The sequence below is a fragment of the Micromys minutus genome (genome assembly GCF_963924665.1).
Source record: "Micromys minutus genome assembly, chromosome: 15".
In the NCBI taxonomy this organism is placed as follows: Eukaryota; Metazoa; Chordata; class Mammalia; order Rodentia; family Muridae; genus Micromys; species Micromys minutus.
In genome coordinates this window covers 51,874,167-51,893,363 of record NC_137984.1, presented here as the reverse complement: position 1 = coordinate 51,893,363, position 19,197 = coordinate 51,874,167, and the positions used below count along the sequence as shown (strand labels likewise).

Sequence of the window (19,197 nt, the reverse complement as noted above, 5' to 3'; positions counted from 1 at the left end):
AACACAGAACTGAATAAATACAAATCATGGGCTGGACTTCAAAGCTGGTGGGAGACCTAGAATTTATTTCACATAATGAGGAAAACCCTTTGCTACACATTACAACACTCTCCTCTTGCACATTGAAGATGTTTTTCGGATTCAATGGCAGGTTCTTGAAATCCAGCTCATGGCCACAATTTACATGGAAAGACACAGCACAAGGAAGCAGTGTGGCATACTGCTGGGGTACTAGTTAATGGGGACATTAGGATTGGCTTTGAATCTACAAATATGATGGCCAGGACAATTTCTTACTGTGCATGTCCTTCAGAGCCCACTATTCATTTGTGTAAAATTGTGCCAATCCCCAGAGTTCAGAAGATATAGGACCATTGAGTGGCAGGTGTGTTTGTAATTAGCGTTCCGTAGAACACAGAGAGATGAGAAATGCTGTCAATCAGATGCCTGTGGTACCAGGCAACACTGGGTGGGATTCTATGACTTTCAAGTAAAAGATTCTATAAGTAGACACAGACCTAATCTGGCCCTGCCTCAGAAAGGGGGAATCAGATCCTTGACAGGCAGAGCATGAAAAGATAGCTTCTGACCAAATGTGAAGAATTCTCTGGAATTTGTGTTGCTCTAAAACTGATGGAGACACATTCTATCTTCCAGTCTAGCATGGCTTTCAGTGTTTCTCAGAAGAAATTTTAGCAAGGTATGGAAACGCAGTCCATGTATCTCTCTAGAGCGGAGCAAAGTTCAGCCTCTCTTAGCCTTTGTGATTCAGACATTTGAATGTGTATGTGTTATTCAATGTAACAGATCTTAAAGTACCTTCAAAGCAATCAGAACTTTGATGTCGGAGGTCAAAGAAGGCCCCTTGACAAGCAGTGAGAGAAGCAGTTGTAAACCCAGCAAGAGTTTAGCTTAAGAGTTTTTTACAAGGTGGGTCCAAGGAAATGAAACTTCACTTGGAAGTTAGCATTGGTCAATCTCCAAGGTTTCTTAAGGCTAACAACCCTGAAACCTATAAGGCTTTTGTGGAGTCCATGAAGAAGGATCTAATGCGACCTTCCTGACCACCCAGATTCTTACCCTACTTCTGATATAAAACAAGGAAAAACAGATGTGGATGAAACTGTTATTTCGTGATGTGACTCTTTAAGAACTCAGATCAAGACTCTAACTTAACTTTATATATAACATTATCAATTAGTGCTTGTTGATTAACGAATGAAATAGTTTCAGAAGACTTATTCCTTTAGGATTTATTTATTTTTATTTGTATGAGTTTTTCAACTCTCTCTCCTTTCCTCCGCCCCCCCCCTCTGTGTGTGTGTGTGTGTGTGTGTGTGTGTGTGTGTTTGTGTGATCCTTATGCACAGTGGCCACAGAGGTCAGAAGAAGAAATTGGATTCCCCGGAGGGTTCAAAGTCTGGGTTCCGGGAACTGAAGACCATCTAGTGTTCTTAACTGCTGTGCAATTCTTCTGCCCTAGACTACCTTTTATTTTCAAACTCCAGGTTGGAGAATCAACTCATAAATGACCTCCTAGTCAGACACCTGCTTGATGGTTGTTGACGGTTAGTCTGCCGTAATCATGTTAGCAGAATGCCAAGTTTTATGTCTTCTGGCAACAGCCACCGGATTTTTGAACAAACAGGCCATTGGAAAAACGAGAGGGTGCTAGCACAAACTGAGATGCATCCAGAGAGTTAACTGTTCATGGAAACGGGGGAAAAAATGGAGAGAACAAAGCTTCAGGGAACTTCTGTCACAATGTGTTTGTCCTGTTCCCACAGTGGAACATTTCAACACTGCGTTCTCTCTGTCTGCCTGTGTGTGTTTATATACAGATGACACAATCTCTCTGTCCTGTTCTAGAAGGCTTTACAGGCCTTGGAATCAAGGGTATAGACTCACACTGGAAACAGCACACGGGGAATGGGTCCCGGAAGTCCCTTTCCATGCTGGCAGGGGTTGGGGGGGTTGTTTGTCCTTTCTTAAAGCCTCTACAGCTGCCGTACACGGATAATAATTAGCAGCCCTAAACACTGAGCAAGGCATCTTTTCACTAGCGCAACCCCCCAGGGCTTGTTGTTGAAGGCCCAGAGCTGTTGAGGCTGACATCTATAGCCCCATTATTGAAGACAGAGTTGCACTGTGGCTGCACCATGAGACATCAAATCAGCAAAGGTAAAAAGAACACAAAGAATTCTTCATGGCTGGAAGTTTCCTTTGCTTTTTGAATCAGGAAGTTGAAATGTGTCTCTGGGCTCAGAAGCCTGTCTCTGTCAAAAATAATTGTATTAGTATTAGTTATTTTTCTTCATGTAGAGTGACATGATACCAGACTCCCAAGAGACATTAAGTTAAGGACAGCTTCTAGGGTCTTGGAATATACTTAAAACATTAGTGGAGTAGAGGATGAAAGCCTGCAAGGTTTTCTTTCTGAAGGCAGCCTAAAAGATGCTGTAGATGACTTCCTCTTGGTAGGTTACAGAAGGACCTAAGGATACTTTCTGCTATCCCACAGTTGTCCACTCCCTGGCCATACCTCACACAGAGAAAGCACTGGAAAGGCCGTTAAGAAAAACACATTATTCTCACTGAGCATATTTGGTCCTCTATGGGGGAATAAATATCAGAGAGGCAGGAGAGTGGGTACCCCTTACAACGTTCCTAATGCAAGTGAGGGGATGCCAAGAAAATCCCTGAAGCCTGAAGGTTGTACAGCAAGAAGAAACAGGCAGCCCACATTCTCTGCAGACCCATCTTCTTGACAGCCAACCGGTGTATCTCTCTTTTGGTCTGGGTCAGTGTGGGAAAGGGAAAACCAGGCAGTTTGCTAGTGGCCACCTGAATGCTTACTGTTCTGTGCCTGGGTTTGTAGTACTCTTGTTACGATCATGCATGGTGCAGGAAAAGTGTGACTCTTCTTGCCAAACTCAAGAGAGACTTTTAAGGACCATAGAAGCCCACACAGGCTACATAATGGCAGTCACACAATGGTTGAGGGACTGCAAGGTGTCAGACAGACTGGAATGTGATCCTGGGGACTCTGCAGTGTTCAGACACAACAGGGCCATCTAGAGAGTGCAGCACACCCCTGCCCACACGTTCAGTCCTGGCACAGGTACTCCGTGATTTCCAGAATGCAGCATATCCATGCAGTGCTATGGCCTGGGTGCTGGTTAGTTAAGGAAGACCTAACTTCTACCGTCAGCTGTCTTCCCTAAGGTAGCAGGGATGGAGAAAAGCAGAGATCTGTGTTCCCTGCAACAGGAGCCAAAGCATGAGATACATGTTGATGAACACATCCAGCTCCTTCAGGACATGGGCCAGTCTTTTATTAAGAAGATAAAAACTTTAAAGTGTTTATAAGTTTAAAGTTTTAAGAATAGACCCAGTCCTTTGTTGATTGAATGTAAGGCCTACTTTATAGGAACAAACACAAACCTGTACTGTAAACCCAGCTTAAGAGTTCACAGGCCCCAAGTGTAGACCTACTACTGCTCTTCTGATACATAGACACAATACTGACAAATCCACATCTCTGTACCCACTGGTGAAGCTCTCAAACCTTATCAGAAAAACACTGTTATGTCATGGTTTACACAGAAACTCACAATTCTTCAAAGTGCAGAGAAGACCAGTGGAGTTGTTAGCCATAAATGGGACATCTACACCACTCCTCTCCCTAAGGCTCAGGGACCATAATAGAAAGGGGGAGGATAGACCATACTGGACATGACAGGACTTCTGTGCTCACAAACTCAAGACAGCTGAGGTTGCCTGCCGAAGGCACACATAAGACCAATCCCATTGGCATTCTAGCACAAGGAAGATAAAGCAAGAGCTCTGTCCCCTAACTAGAGAGCTGTGAATGGTTGATGGCTTTGAGAAGTAAAGTCAATTTTTATGAAGGATGTGACTCCTGATAGGTCAACCATATCCCAGTGGATGGACCCATGCCAGGAGAAGGATATGGCCAGCAAAAATGGGACTTGATTGGTTATTAAAAAAGAAGATACAAAGTTGTGAGTTTAGGGTAGGGTGGGGATAGACCTGGGGTGGGAGTTGGGAGTAAATCTGGGAAGAGATTGCAAAGAGTAGAAGAGAATCTGAAGAAGACACTATGAAATTCTCAAATATTTAGGAACATGTAACAATAAAACAAGCTGGTCCTACATCTTAATAACCCAGTATTTCAGGAAGCCTATATCTAAGAGTGATCTCATTCAAAAATAGAGACAGGCTCTCTAATTTAGCTGGGCCGAATAGAGTGTCTGGAAAAAGTATAGCTACTTTGCATGTAGATTCTGGGGAGTAGAGGGTTTCATAATTGTCATATGAGAACTAAGTCTGGTATGAAATCTTTTTCCATAATTGTTTCTCATTCTTGAGTGTGTTGAAGTACCCCTGAAATTTCTGAATCAACTAAGCAAGAGGACAACTTCAAATCTCAATTTGCTGCAAATAATTCACAGTGCTTCTGACTGTAGTCAGCAGACCATCAAGAATGGCTGATATAGCACAAATGGGAATAATTACTTGGCATTAGAAGACATTTAAAAATCCCTTAAGTCCACTACTTTAGGTTTTGTCCACTACTTTAGCAGCAGAGATAAAATTTAGGGAAAGAAAAACAAAGGAAACTCATAGTTTAAGTTTAATAAAGAAGGTGCTACGTGAGTTTCAAACGAAAGTCAGAGTATACAAATTGGTTCTGATAGCTAACACCTAAATCTAATTATTTAATAATTAATGAGGAAGTTTGAGTGATATAAAGCATTTTCAGAATGTCTTTTTTAATTTCAGTCCCTCCATGAAAATCACAACAGGATATTTAAATTGATGGGAAAACAACAAAGTTTTTTTGCTCTGCTTGCCTTGTCAATGATTAGCTGTATAACGAATGTTTTTAGTTTTTAAAGTGTGCAAATTTTCACTAGGAAGATTTCCACACTCCATTTAAAATGAACTCTCTTTAGAAACAACTGACCAAAACACCTTTCACATGTGCACATCTCCCGACAGAAGTTTAAATATTAAAAATATTCTCACAATCACGGGGACTTAACTTTATGTTCAGACTCTGAGTCTTTGAAACTGAAAAGCAGACATATATACACTTACAAGTGCTTTCTGTTCCTCCCCCCCTCCTTCCCTCCCTTTGATAATTGCTTCTTTTGGCACTAGAGAGCCACAGGGAGTTCTAGCTCAGTGGGAGCAAGAAGGGAGAATGTTACGGATTTAGTGTGTAAAATGTGATGCTTGTTAGTGTCATGACAAATGTGCATCCTGGAGAGTGTGTTACACCTTTAATAAAGTGTGCTCAGTCACATTGTACCCATGGAAAGGCATAAGGAGGCAGGGATTGGTGTACAAGTGTGCAGAGTTGGTGTTCTAGAAAATTCCTGCTTCCTGTTCCTCCCATTCCTGACACAGTGTCTTACAGAGACACAATTTTTTTTGAAGTTCTGGAATTTGTTGTATTAACAAGAACCTACTGGCCCTTTGATTCTAGACAAGGAATCTGACTTCTGAAGGCCCTCTCCTCTCTGGAAAGTTCCCGTCGTTTAATATAGCCAGACGGAGCAGAGCTGCTGGAACATCCACAGCACAATGTGCATCCAAATTTTCAGCCTGTTTAGCATCAATGCCATTGTGCAACTACATTTATTATGATCATTTCTAACTATGGGAAACCAATTCAAGCACCATCCCACACTTTGACCTTTTTGTGTTTTGGTGCCCAGCTTGCTTTTCAATGTGTGTCCCCTTCCCATCTCCACTAGGCACTAATAGTCTCAGAAGGTCTGTAGGTTGTAGTCTTTGCGTGTTAAATTTGACATGTGCTGTCCTAAACTGACAGAGGTCTTTTTTTTTCCAGTAAAGAATTTCATGACTCTAAATCAGTAGGTGAACAAGAGAACTATTTAAATTTTTCTAAATATTGTATGTCCTGATAGTTCACTGTGCAGAACTGTATACAAATAACTTTTAAATAGTCCCACCAGCACATAGCGATAAACAGGAAGATAAGAAAAATGTGTCATGCTGTAAGGGTTGTCTAGTTTTTTGCTTGCTTACTTGCTCGCTTGCTTGCTTGTTTGCTTGCAATAGTCCTTTAAATACCAAGTGGCTGTTCTGCACTGTGTTTGTATCTGTACACAATTGCAGCTCATCTGTTGAACTTGTTTGAGCATTGTGCTATGGGCAGGAGCGGAAGAAAACTATAGGCTTGTTTCTTATCATGGTAACACCATTCCGAGCTGATCGAGAGGCTGGGTGCTTCAGAAGTAAGACTGAAATTAAGAGTCATTGAAGACATATGATCTTTGTGACAATGTGTAAAGCAGGGATCACTGATGTATAACTCAGTGGTAGAACACATGTTTAACATGCCGGAGACTCTGGGTTCACTCCATAGCACCAAAAAGGGGGGGGGGATGGCCACAAGGATAAAATTATACATATATATATATATATATATATATACATATATATATGTATATATATATATATAAATACACATGTGTGTGTGCATATATGTATTCAAAATGGTTACGGGAAGATGATTGTTGGCTCCTATGAGTGTCAAGATGAGAATAAGATCAACACTATCAAATCCATGCCGTCTGTTTGGCAGACTTGGTTGAAAAATTTCAGACTTCTTAACTTCAGTGTTTTAAGTTATATAATATACAGTAAGCGAGGAAAGTAAGAAGCCAGTGTTGCTAAAGAAAAATTGCTACAGCAGCCTGCGATCCAGGCAAGCTGGGTAATGTGGATATTATGGGCACGTCTTGCTTTGTGGCTAGCAATTCTCCAGGCTCTATTTTTAACAGAGCTGAGATTCTGTTCTCTGCTCCATCATCTCCTCACTTCACCCCTCTGGCTGTGCTTGCAGAGCACAGATTTGCATGCTGTCTGACTGCGGCATATTCTTAGGCATGACTGAACGCCAATCACTCCAGCAGCCATCTTGCCTTCTCTGGGGAGAGAAGCATTATTTAATATCTGACAACACTACTTGTATGAAAAATGTTACCAATTTTGCAGGTTTTTGCCAAATTGATTATATAAGTGGATATATGCATATGTCTGTGTACATGCTTTTGTGTGTGTGTGCATATGTGCATATTTACTTTTGTGCTATACAGAAACTACGGAACATTTTTTTACCTGCTATATTTTGTTATAATACATCTTCAGGAAAAACAAACTGTTTTTAGAAAGGCCTGAAAACTAGTATTCCAAGGATTTTTTTTTCTTTTTAATTTTATTTCATGTGTATTACATGTTTACCACTATACAGAATGCACACAAGTATATTTTTATATGTTTATTTATGTTAATTATATATATTTGTGTGTGTGTGTGTGTGTGTGTGTGTGTGTATTCTGAAATATTCAGAAGAGCTGACCCCCTTGGAACTGGAGTTACATATGGTGTGGCTGAGCTGCTAAGTTGGTGCTGGGAATATAACCATGGTCCTCTGTAAGAGTAGCCGGTGATCACAGAGTCATCTCTCCAGCCCCAAATCATTCTACTTTATTGTTATAAGTCTAGAACCATACAGGAAATGAAACTAAAGATGTCTTACTTTGTCAGCTATCAGCCTTGGGCAAAACTTATGAATGTTTCACTGATGCAGCCATCAAATCAGACCACACCCCTTTAATCTTAGATCATAGGTTTGTAGAAAGTCTCAGTGCTCCTGTCCCAGTGACCTCTTCTGCTCCTTTTGAGAAGAGTAATTCCCTCTCCCTCATGACAGCAGCTGAGTAGACTCAGTGGAACATTGAATGCTATCCAGTGAAAATCCTTTCCCGTTTTTGACTAAGGTCCTGAGAACCCTGAGGCTTCATGACTGCTTATAGTTTAAGTAGAGGTAGTATCTCCACAGCATCCCTGTCAGGGCTCACAGCCCTTACAATTCTGGGTCCTCTGAAGCACTGCACACACAGCCTTGGCAAAGAGGCTCCCAGAATTCACCAGTAAAATTCTCTTGAGAGATCTACCTGATACATAAACACATATCATATGCTCTATTGCTGAAGAGAGATAATCATTCACATACATTTTTATTTTTTGAAAAAAAAAAAACTGTCTTTTCACTCTAAAAGCTCTCAGATCAATTTGATTCCTCCAGTCATATTATCCTGAAAAAGTTCTCTTTTGAATCATAATTCACATAAGACTATACATTAATCACTAAGTGTCTCTGACATCATTTCTTTCATCTATCTGTCAAGAAATATTCAGCTACAAATTTGATACCTAGCAAGTGATCAAAGGTTGTTTTAACTTCAAAGTTAGATGTTTTCATTTTTTAAATAACGTTTACCATTTTCTACAGTTCTGGTCATTAATCCATCACCTATTCCTTCAGGTCAAATTAGGCTCCCTCCGGCAATTGCCTTTCCCTTGCTATGTAGTGGTCCCAGCCTCTGAGTCTTTGAAGGCACCCAATGTCCAGTCACTGCCTGAATAAAGACTAGCAATGCTATACATGCTCACAAAATGTTGCACCTGTAGGGTTTTCCTTAAAAAAGTTGTACATTCCATTTGGGATGTCAGGACTTTCAGACATCTAGAGTGAGTTATGAATTCATAAGATATGACCTCTTAAGTGCTTTAGTAAGAGTTATTCTAGAAAGTTCCTCTCTGAAGAAAAACTAACATATGTCTCTTATGTGAGATAATTTGATTGACAGTGATAATTTTATCTTACTATCAGCTTCATTGGTATGATTTTTTTTGAGGAATTACAGATCTAAACTGTGCTTTTCCTTTAAATAAGCACATCAGATTAGTCATTAAAGCTCACTTGAGATGATGATTATAAAGTAGTGACCTGTAAAACACCGATTCCATATCACCACACTGGCCTTTGCTATCACTTATATATCTAAGGTTTAGGGCTGAAGGTGGGTCACCATCTTTCTCCCAGCTGCTCCTCCTGTTAGACCCTCCCAGTTTTAGAGTTAACCCAAGCAGCTCTGGGATTATGAATCATGAAATGTGTCATGCTGGGTCGGAGACCAAGGGGACTTCCAGTGAAACTGAGAAACTATGCCTTCTCAGCAAACCACAGCAGGATACAGAAAGGGATAATTAAAATGCAAATTCTAAGCATTAAGTACAGCAATGAAGAGGAAGCAAAACACAGTTTTTAATAAATAAGATTTTCTACTCTGTAGCAGTTCTAAAGTAATTATCTATCTCTGGTAACTGGAGGCTTACATTTTTTTCTATCATTTAATTTCCTATTTCTCTAACTAAAAATTTTCTGAGAAAAACAATAGTGAAATACATACTCTAGTTCTTTAGAGTCACTAGTTCTTTAGAGGCACATACTTCTCTATGGAATGCACATGAGAAAACTAGGAGGAACAGGTCTAGTGTGGTCAGTGGCAGGTCACCTGCTTGCCCCTGGAAAGGCCCTTGGGATCAGATGCCAGCACAGGAAAAAAAAAAAAAAAGATCATGTGTGGCCAACGGGACACATTAGAAAGATTCAAAAGCTAAGCAGGGCACAAACCCCGAGAGCCACTTGTGGGATAAGGAGTCATCCACACCTGTAATCCTGTAACCGAATATTACCTTTCCTGCCTTGCATTTTGGAGCAAGAACAACATCTGGTAAAACACTTGTTTGATTTGGAAGATGAGGTCATCGAGCTACCATGGGCAGAACCTGCGTGCGATCTTTCCCTCCGCCCCAAACATTAGTGAGTATTCTTTCTAAGCAACAACATTCCACGGCAGAGACACGTTCGTTATTATATTTTCTAGAGTAACACATTTACCCAGGACCCACGGTAATATCATCCACTCCACGATGGTTGGTGGTGGACCTTGCCTGTTCAAGTCTGACCTGTCGATGTGCTGAGAGGCTAGCAGCAGCAGAAACAAAAATGTCAGATAGGAGGCCGTGTGGCAGATAAACTTGATAAATGGCTTTCTGATGAACAGTCCAAGTGGGCTTTTGGGAGCTATCAGGTAGCACACAGAGAAGACGGGGAAGAGCAGTCCGATTATGAAACAGGTCACCATCTTCACCGCCCAGTGTCTTCTCCTCCAGCCTGGGAATTCATCGTACCAGCGGGAGGCGAGCAGCTGCTGGCAGTTGGGCTGAGCAACAAACTACGAGGGAAGGAGAAGGGAATTAGGTTCCTGTTACATGTGATGACCTCAGATCATCAGGAAGAGTTCAGAGACGACTTTATCCCTTACCACATACTTTTGAATACCTTGAATATTTTTCCAAATTTTATTTAAAATCAAATTTAAGTAAACCTTGTATTCTTTGGTAAAGCAATATTAGATTTGAAGACACAAGGTGTGGTTCACCTGATCTTAGAGTAAAATAACCAAACATGGGAAGCCATTTTAACAAAGGCCATATAATGGCTATTCATTGCACTCCAGGCCCAGTACTGTGTGCTTAGGCTTCAATGAAGTCAAAATGGGGACTGTGCACTGGAACTGCAGGCAGAGGGAAGGAATAAGAATGCACACAGTGTCCTGGTCTTACTCTCTGTTGTTGTGATCAAACACTGGCCACAAAAGCAATTTGGGGAGGAAATAATTTATTTAGCTCCCAGGTTACTACTGTCCATTATGCAAGAAGCCAAGGCAGGAACCTGGGGGTGGTAACTGAAGCAGAGACCATGGAGGGATGCTGTTTATTGACTTCGCATCTATCTTTCTTACAGAGCCCAAGCCCCCAAGCCCAGAGTTCATGCTCATACCAGGCTGGGTTAAATTAGCAATTTTGAAAATGCCCCACAGGCATCCCCACAACCCAACATAATGGAAGCTGCGCTTCATCTGACATTGCCTTTCCCTAGGTTTGTCTACATCCCTGTGAAGTTGACAAAAACTGTTCAACACACAAAGGATGTACTACCTACAAAATATGGCCAAATATTTAAAAAAAAACTTACCCACACAGGATATGAAATAAGTGTTTGCATCACAGTTTCTTGGCTTAGTTATTTATCATTTGAGTTTTTCACGTAATGTTTTCTATCATACACACACATGGATTTCATTCTCATGAAAGCAAATCTTTTCAATTGGCTTTGGTTGATCGGAAAATAAGCATATAATATGAGCAAGCTAATAACATCTGGCAGAGTTTAATAGAAACATAACTGAGCATATTATCATATATACTAATCAATTATTATATACAAACTATTTCACAAACATTTTACCAAGTAACATGCCTAAGATGTAATACATAGACTGCTTCCTCCTCTTAAATGCGGAGGGAAGAAGAGTTATAAGAAAAAAAATCTATAATTATCCAGCATTTCAGATTAAAATGGAGTGTTTAAATGCACTGTCCAGATTTACTACACACAAGTTTCTACTTCACGGTGACTGACACCTCCGTGCCACAGGAACGGAGTTGCAAATGGTCCGATGATGCCTTTCAGAGAGAAGAAAGCCATTCATGACAAAACATGGTAGGGGAGTACCAATCTACACTGGCGGTAACGTGTGCAGTGGATTTGTGGAATGATGGTGTAATTCTGCATGAGGCCAACATTAATTAAGATCCTTGAGAAGGACTCTGCTGGCATCAGAAAATCGCTTTCTCTGCATGCAAACTACATGCCCATCTCTTCATGGTTCTTTTCGCCCTTCTCTACATTCCCCACTCTTCCTGTTTGTCTCTCAGCCGTATGCATCTGGTAAGAATTGGCTCTGCCTCTTTTCAGCCGGTGTGCAAACAGTCCCTGGGTGATGAGAAAGGAGGCTTCCTTGTGAAGAAAAAGAGGCAATAGAATGATGGGTTGAGAAATCCCATATCTAGCATGTTGATTCGATAAATGGTAGTTGGTCTTCTTGTTACAGACACGTACTAATCAAAGCATGTAAGAGTGGGTAGGGAGACATGAAATAACGCAAAATTTTATGATCCTGGCTTAAGTACATACAGATAAATCAAAGCATTTCCTCCGAGCAAGGGTTGGGAGGGCCATTTGTTTTTTATTGTTACTAATTTAAGCAATTTTGAGACTCTGTCGAGAGGAAAGTTTGAATTTATATCAAAGAATCTAGACTTTCACTTGTTTTCTGGCCAAGGTCAGGCTGTTGGAGGTGAAAGCAGAACCCTGAAGCCTTGACAAAGTCCCCCCCCAAGTGCACAACAGGACCCCAACAAGCTCTGTCTCTTCTAGAGCCCCATCTGCTACACAATATTCTCCCCAGTGCACTTCACATACAAATCTAACATTTTATTTCCCATGACAAAATACTCTTAAGGAATTCGAACTCAGCACAGGTTAAAATTTCTTTTGTTCAAAAGTGTTAAAATATTCATTCATTTTATTTGTGTTTATGTTTGCCTGCAGGGATGTATATGCACCATGTCTGTGCTTGGTGACTATGGAGGACAGAAGATGGGAGTCAGAACCCCTAGAACTGGAGGAATTACTCATGCCTTGGAACCTCCATGTGGATGCTGGGCCTTCTGCAGGCTCAACAGTACTGTCAACCTCTGAGTCAACTCTCCAGCACAGTTAAAAACTTCTTAACAGGATACAGCTGACCCCACTGAGGATAGAAAACTATGACTATAAAGGGCTATGATCTCATCAGATGTCATGTATAAATCTGATCAAGAGATTACACAGAGAATGAAACATTTCATACACCCCAGGAAAATGGAAGAAAGGTTTAGAGATGTGTCACCATTATCTAAACGAAGTTGGGCTCACAACTCTGCTCCTCCTGGCCAAAGTTGTGTGAGGCAGGGAGACCCCACCTATTTTGGCTTACAATTTTAGAGGTTTTAGGTCATCATCAATTGTTCCCTTTTCCTTGGACTGACAGCAATGTCATATATAATGGGGGGAAACAGTAAATGTTCTGTCAGCTGCTTTGGTACCCCGAGGTATCACAAGCAGACACCCTGAGGATCCCCTTCCAACAGAAAGAAGCTAGGGGTCAAGCCTTAAACACATGTGCTGTAAGTCAAGCTATTAAGATTTACTTTTTTATTTTGTGTGTATGCCTACATGTATGTAAGTATACCACATGTCTACTGGATGTGTACAAAAGCCAGAAGAGAGTATTGGATCCCCTATAACTGGGGTTACAGATAGTTGTGAGCTGCCATGTGGGTGCTTGAATTAAGTAAGATGTAACCCAGATCTGGAGTGGAGGTTTTACTTGGCAGCATATGGTGTCTAGCTGGGGCATTGTCTCTCCTATTTTGGGAGATTCTGCTTATATTCCCTGTACATGTGCGTATGATTCAGAAAGGTTCTGCAGTAGTGGGTTTCCACATGGCTTTTCAAAGGGCCTTGTCCCTCCTTTACCCTGACCTCATTCTTTTTATCCCTCTCATCGAGTTTTCTTTTCATCTTTCCAGCGCACTCAATTCTATCTCTCCTTCAGGTTGGTCCTCTGTCACCTCAGCTCCTTACTAAGTGCTTAATGTCTGTGCTCATTGAACTGTAGCACACAAATCAAAAGCTGGAAGCTGACATCCACATATAAGAGAAAACAAAATGTTTGCTTTTGGGGGTTCAGGGCTCTATATCTTACCACAGAGAATTTGCTCACGTGTGCTCATTGCTGCTCATTTTATAATAGCCAGAAATTAGAAACTGCCCAGATGTTCATACACTAAATAATGGATAATGGAAGCATGGTATGCTTATACAATGGAATATTACTCAGATGTCAAAATTTGAAATTATAAAATTTGCAAAAGAAAAAAAAAAAGACAGAAGAAGAAAAATAGTCAAACTGAGTGGAGTAACTCAAAATCCAAAAAGACAAGTATTAAAAAATTATTTAAAAATTTTAATTTCTAAAGTAGATGATCTCATCCTTGTTTCCCTCCATTTTGTCTCCTTCTTTCTCTCCATCATTTCCCCCCTTATTATTCTCTGAATCTTTTTCTACTTCTTGTCAACTTGCTCACGTTTCTCCAGCTCCACCTGTAGGACTCTTCCAGAGAACTGAGTCTCTCTTTGACTAAACTACAGGTCCATTCAGGGAAGCCCTCGCCAGATACCACAGCACTGTTTACAGGAAGTAGGGGGTCTTTAGCCAGTGTTTCTCCACTGTCTTCCTGGGGCACAAATAGTGAAACCACTGTCTTCTACACCCACCTGGACCTGGGGAAGTAGATTTTTACTGTGGAGAGGGCTCTGGAAAAACACTTCACAAAGAGAACTCCCATCATTTAAACTTACAATGGTCCCATACATTTATAAAAAGTAACTGCAAATAATGATATTTTGATTTCTTCTTTTCCAATTTATATCTGTTTGACTTCTTGTTGTTATCTAATGGCCCTGGCCAGGACTTCCAGTACTATATTGAATAGGTAGGGGGAGAGTGGGCAGCCTTGTCTAGTCCCTAATTTTAGAGGGCTTGTTTCAAGTTTCTCTCCATTTAGTTTGATGTTGGCTACCAGTTGACTGTATATTGCTTTTACTATGTTTACGTATCAGCCTTGAATTCTGAATCTTTCTGAAACTTTTAACATAAAGGGGTGTTGAATTTTGTTAAATGCTTTCTCATCCTCTAAAGAGATGATCATGTGTTTTTTTTCCTTTGAGTTTGCTTATATGGTGGATTATGTTGTCGGATTTCCATATATTGAACAATCCCTGCATTCCTGGGATGAAGCCTACTTGATCATAGTGAACGATTGTTTTGATGTGTTCTTGGATTCAGTTTGCAAGAATTTTATTGAGTGTTTTTGCATCAATGTTCATGAGGAAAATTGATCTGAAGTTCTCTTTCCTTGTGTGGTTTAGGTATGAGTGTAATTGTGGTTTCGAAGAACAAGTTGGGTAGTGTTCCATCTGACTCTATTTTGTGGAATAGTTTGGAGAGTATTGGTAATAGGTCTTCTGTGAAGGTCTGATAGAATTCTGCACTGAACCTGTCTGGTCCTGGGCTTTTATTTTCTTGGGAGGCTTATGATGACTACTTCTGTTTCTTTGGGTGTTATGGGATTGTTTAGATGGTTTATCTAACTCTGATTTAACTCTGGTACCTGGTATCTTTCTAGAAATTTGTCCATTGCCTGTAGATTTTTCAGTTTTGTTAAGTATAGGCTTGTATAGTAGGATCTGATAATTTTTTAAATTTTCTCAGCTTCTGTTGTTATGTCTCTGCTTTCATTTCTGACTTTGTTAATTTGCATACTCTCTTTGTGTCCTCAAGTTAGTCTAGCTAAGGGTTTCTCAATCTTGTTAATTTTCTCAAAGAACCAGCTCCTGGTTTTGTTGATTCTTTGTACGATTGTTTTGTTTCTATTTGGTCGATCTCTGCTCTGAGTTTGATTATTTCCTGCTGTCTACTTCTCTTGGGTGTATCTGCTTTTTTTTTCTCTAGAGATTTGAGCTGTGCTGTCAGACTGCTAGTGTATGTTCTCCCTAGTTCCTTCTTGGAGGCACTCAGAGCTATGAGTTTTTCTTAGTACTGCTTTCATTGTGTCTCATAAGTTTGGGTATGTTGTACCTTCATTTTTATTAGATTCTAAAAAAATCACTAATTTATTTTATTTCTTCCTTGATCATGTTATCATTGAGTAGAACATTGTTCAGCTTGCATGTGTATATGTGCTTCTTGTTGTTTTTGTTGTTATTGAAGACTAGCCTTAGTCCATGGTGAACTGATAGGATGCATGGAAATAATTTAATCTTCTTATACATGCTTTTGCCCTGTTTTGTGACCAACTATATGGTCAGTTTTTGGAGAAGTTACTATGAGGTACTGAGAAGAAGGTACACTATTTTGCTTTAGAATTAAATGTTCTATAGATGTCTGTTAAATCCAATTAGTTCATATCCTCTGCTAGTTTTGCTTTGACTCTGTTTAGTTTCTGCTTCCATGATCAGTCAATTGATGAGATAGAGGTGTTGAAGTCTCTCATTATTGTGGTACAATATATGTTTTGAGCTCTATTAGAATTCCTTTTAAAAATGTGGGTGCCCATGTGGGTGACCTTGTATTATAGATGTCCAGGATACATAGATAGATGTCCAGGATTGAGAGTTCATCTTGATAGATTTTTTTTTCTTTTGATGAGTAAATGTCTCTTTCCTTATTTTTTTTTTGATAACTTTTGGTTGAAAATCTATTTCAGTCAATATTAGAACGGGTACTCCAGTTTGCTTCTTGGGACCATTTGCTTGTAAGATTTTTTCCTAGCCTTTTACTCTGAGGTAGTGCCTGTTTTTGTCTCTGAGACAAGTTTCCTGTGTGCAGCAAATGTTGGATCCTGTTTATGTATCCAGTCTTATAGTCTATGTGTTTTTATTGGGGAATTGAGTCCATTGATGTTAAGAGATATTAAGAAATAGTGATTGTTTTTTGCTGTTATTTTTGTTCTTAGAGGTAGAATTATGTTTGTGTGCTTTTCTTCTTTTGGTTTTCTTGCGAGATTATTTTCTTGCTTTTCCTATGGTGTAGTTTTCCTCCTTGTGTTGGGGTTTTCCATCTATTATTTTTTGTAGGGCTGGATTTGTGGAGAGATACTGTGTAAATTTGGATTTATCCTGGAATATCTTGGTCTCTCCATCTTTGGTAATTGAGAGTTTTGCTGAATATACTAACCTTGGTTGGGATTTGTGTTCTCTTAGGGTCTGTATGACGTCTATCCAGGCTCTTCTGGCTTTCATAGTCTCTTGAGAAATCTGGTGTGATGCTCATTTGTCTGCCTTTATATGTTACTTTTCCTTTTCCCCTTACTGCTTTTAGTATACTTGCTTTGTTTTGAACATTCGGTGTTTTGACTATTATATGGCGGGAGAAGTTTCCTTTCTGGTCCAATCTATCAGAAGTTCTGAGGCTTCTTATATGTTCATGGTCATCCTTCCTGTTCTTAAGGTTAGGGAAGTTTTCTTCTATGATTTTGTTGAAGATATTTACCGGGACTTTTATTTGGGAGTCTTCACCCTCTTCTATACCTATTATCCTTAGGTTTGGTCTTCTCATTGTGTCCTGAATATCCTGGATGTTTTGGGTTAGGAATTTTTTGATTCTTGCATTTTCTCTGACTGTTGTGTCAATGTTTTCTATGCTATCTTCTGCTCCTGAGATCCTTTCTTTCATCTCCTGTAGTCTGTGGTGATGCTTGCATCTATAACTCCTGATTTCTTTCCTAGGTTTTCTATCTCCAAAGTTGTTTCCTTTTGCGATTTCTTTACTGTATCTATTTCCATTTTCAATTCCTTCATGCATTTGATTGTGTTTTCCTGTAGCTCTTTGAGTGATTTTTGTGTTTTCTCTTTAAGGGCTTTTTCTTGTTTCCATGTGTTCTCCTGGTTCTCCTGTAATTGTTATGGGAGATATCCATACCATTCTTGAGGACCTCCATTATTGTCATGAAGTATGATTTTTAAGTCTAAATCTTGTTTTTCTGGTGTGTTGAAAAATACACTACTTGATGTGGTGGGAGATCTCAGTTCTGATGTTGCTGGGTTGTCTTGGTTTCCATTGCTTACGTTCTTGTACTTTCTCTTGTCATCTTTTTATCCATGATGTTATGTGACCTTGTTGTGTATGACTGGAACTTGTCTCTCTTGTAAGTCTGAGGGTTCGTGGGCTCTGGAGGGAGATCACTCCTGGGTGTTCAATTCATTGTGGGCAGGCAGTGAGTTCTGATAGCGGTGACCTGGCTCTCTCTCTGGTCAAGAACTGACCTGTTATTAGAAAGCACCATGCTACCTGTGGCCGGAGAGTTCCTGGCAATCTCTCCCTAGGTGGTCAGTGGGGGACTCACCTATGGGCTCAGGTGGCAGAACATTTGTGAAGCTCTTCTAGGTGCTCAGGAATCTGCAGGCAGGCCCTGAGTCATAATGAAGGTGACCTGGCTCTCTCTATATCCAAATTCTTTATGAAGGCACTTAGTGCTATGAATTTTCCTATTAACACTGCTTTCACTGTGTCCCATAAGTTTGGTTATGTTGTATCTTAATTTTCACTGAATTCTAGAAAGTCCTTAATTTCTTTTTTATTTCTTCTCCAACTTTCACTGGGTAGAGAGATGTTCAGTTTCCATGAGTGTGTGGGCTTCCTGTTTTTGTTTGTGTTTTGTTTTGTTTTTGTTACTGAAGTCTAGCCTTAGTCTGTGGTGATCTGATACAATGCATGGAATTATGTCAATCTTCTTGTATCTGTTAAGGCTTGTTATGGTCAGTTTTGGAGAGGTTCCTTGAGGTACTGAGAAGAAAATATATTCTTTTGTTTTGGGGTGAAATGTTCTGTAGTATATGTTAGATCCATTTGGTTCATGTAGTCTGTTAATTTCACTGTGTTTCTGTTCAGTTTCCATTTCTATAATCTGTCCATTGATGAGAGTGAAGTGTTGAAGTTTCTCACTATTATTGTGTAAGGTTCAGTGCATGTTTTGAATTTTAGTATGTGGGTACCCTTGCATTTGGGGCATAGATATTCAGAATTGAGGCTTTATCTTGGTGGATTTTTCCTTTGATGAGTATGAAGTGTCCTTTCTTATCTCTTTTGATTACTTTTGGTTAAAAGTCTATTTTGCTGAATTCTAGACTGGCTACCTAAGAAGTTAGACTCCAGAAAAATGACCCAATTTAAAAATTGAATTCAGAGCTAAAAATAGAATTCTCAACAGAGGAATGTCAAATGGCCAAGAAACACTCAAGAAAATGTTCAACATCCTTAGTTTCCAGTGAAATTCAAATCAAAACAACTCAAAGATTCTACCTTACAACCATCAGAAGGCCTAAGATCAAAAACTCAAGTGACAGTTCATGCTGGCAAGGATGTGGAGAAAGGGCAACACTTCTCCATTGCTAGCAGGACTGCAAACTTTTACAACCACTTTGGAAATCAATTCGGGAATTTCTCAGAAAATTGGACCTAATTCTACCTGATGACCCACCTGTACTGCTCTTGGGCATATAACTAAAAGATTCTTCACTGTAACACAAGAACATGTTTCCCAATATTAGCCTTATTCTTAGTAGCCAAAAACTGGAAACAACTCAGATGTTCTTCAACTAAAGAATGGATACTGAAAGTATGGTTGATTTACAGAATGGAATATTATTCAGCTATTAAAAGCAAGGACATCATGAATTTTTCAGGCAAATGGATAGAACTAGAAAATATCATTCTAAGCGAGGTAACCCAGACCCAAAGGAGATACATTGTGTGTACTCACTGATAAGTGGATATTAGC

At 39.8% G+C, this 19,197-nt stretch overlaps 1 protein-coding gene across 6 annotated transcripts in view; it reads right to left on the bottom strand.

Moving 5' to 3' along the window:
* Window positions 1-19,197, bottom strand: part of TRPC4 (transient receptor potential cation channel subfamily C member 4) — a gene marked incomplete at both ends in the record, with an annotated part of 121,791 nt that overhangs the window by 37,861 nt on the left and 64,733 nt on the right. For all 6 annotated transcript variants that reach the window (XM_080929284.1, XM_080929285.1, XM_080929286.1 and 3 more), the window contains one exon: window positions 9,806-10,142. In XM_080929284.1, the coding sequence (XP_080785410.1) occupies window positions 9,806-10,142 (337 nt within the window). The remainder of the gene's footprint in view (window positions 1-9,805; window positions 10,143-19,197) is intronic.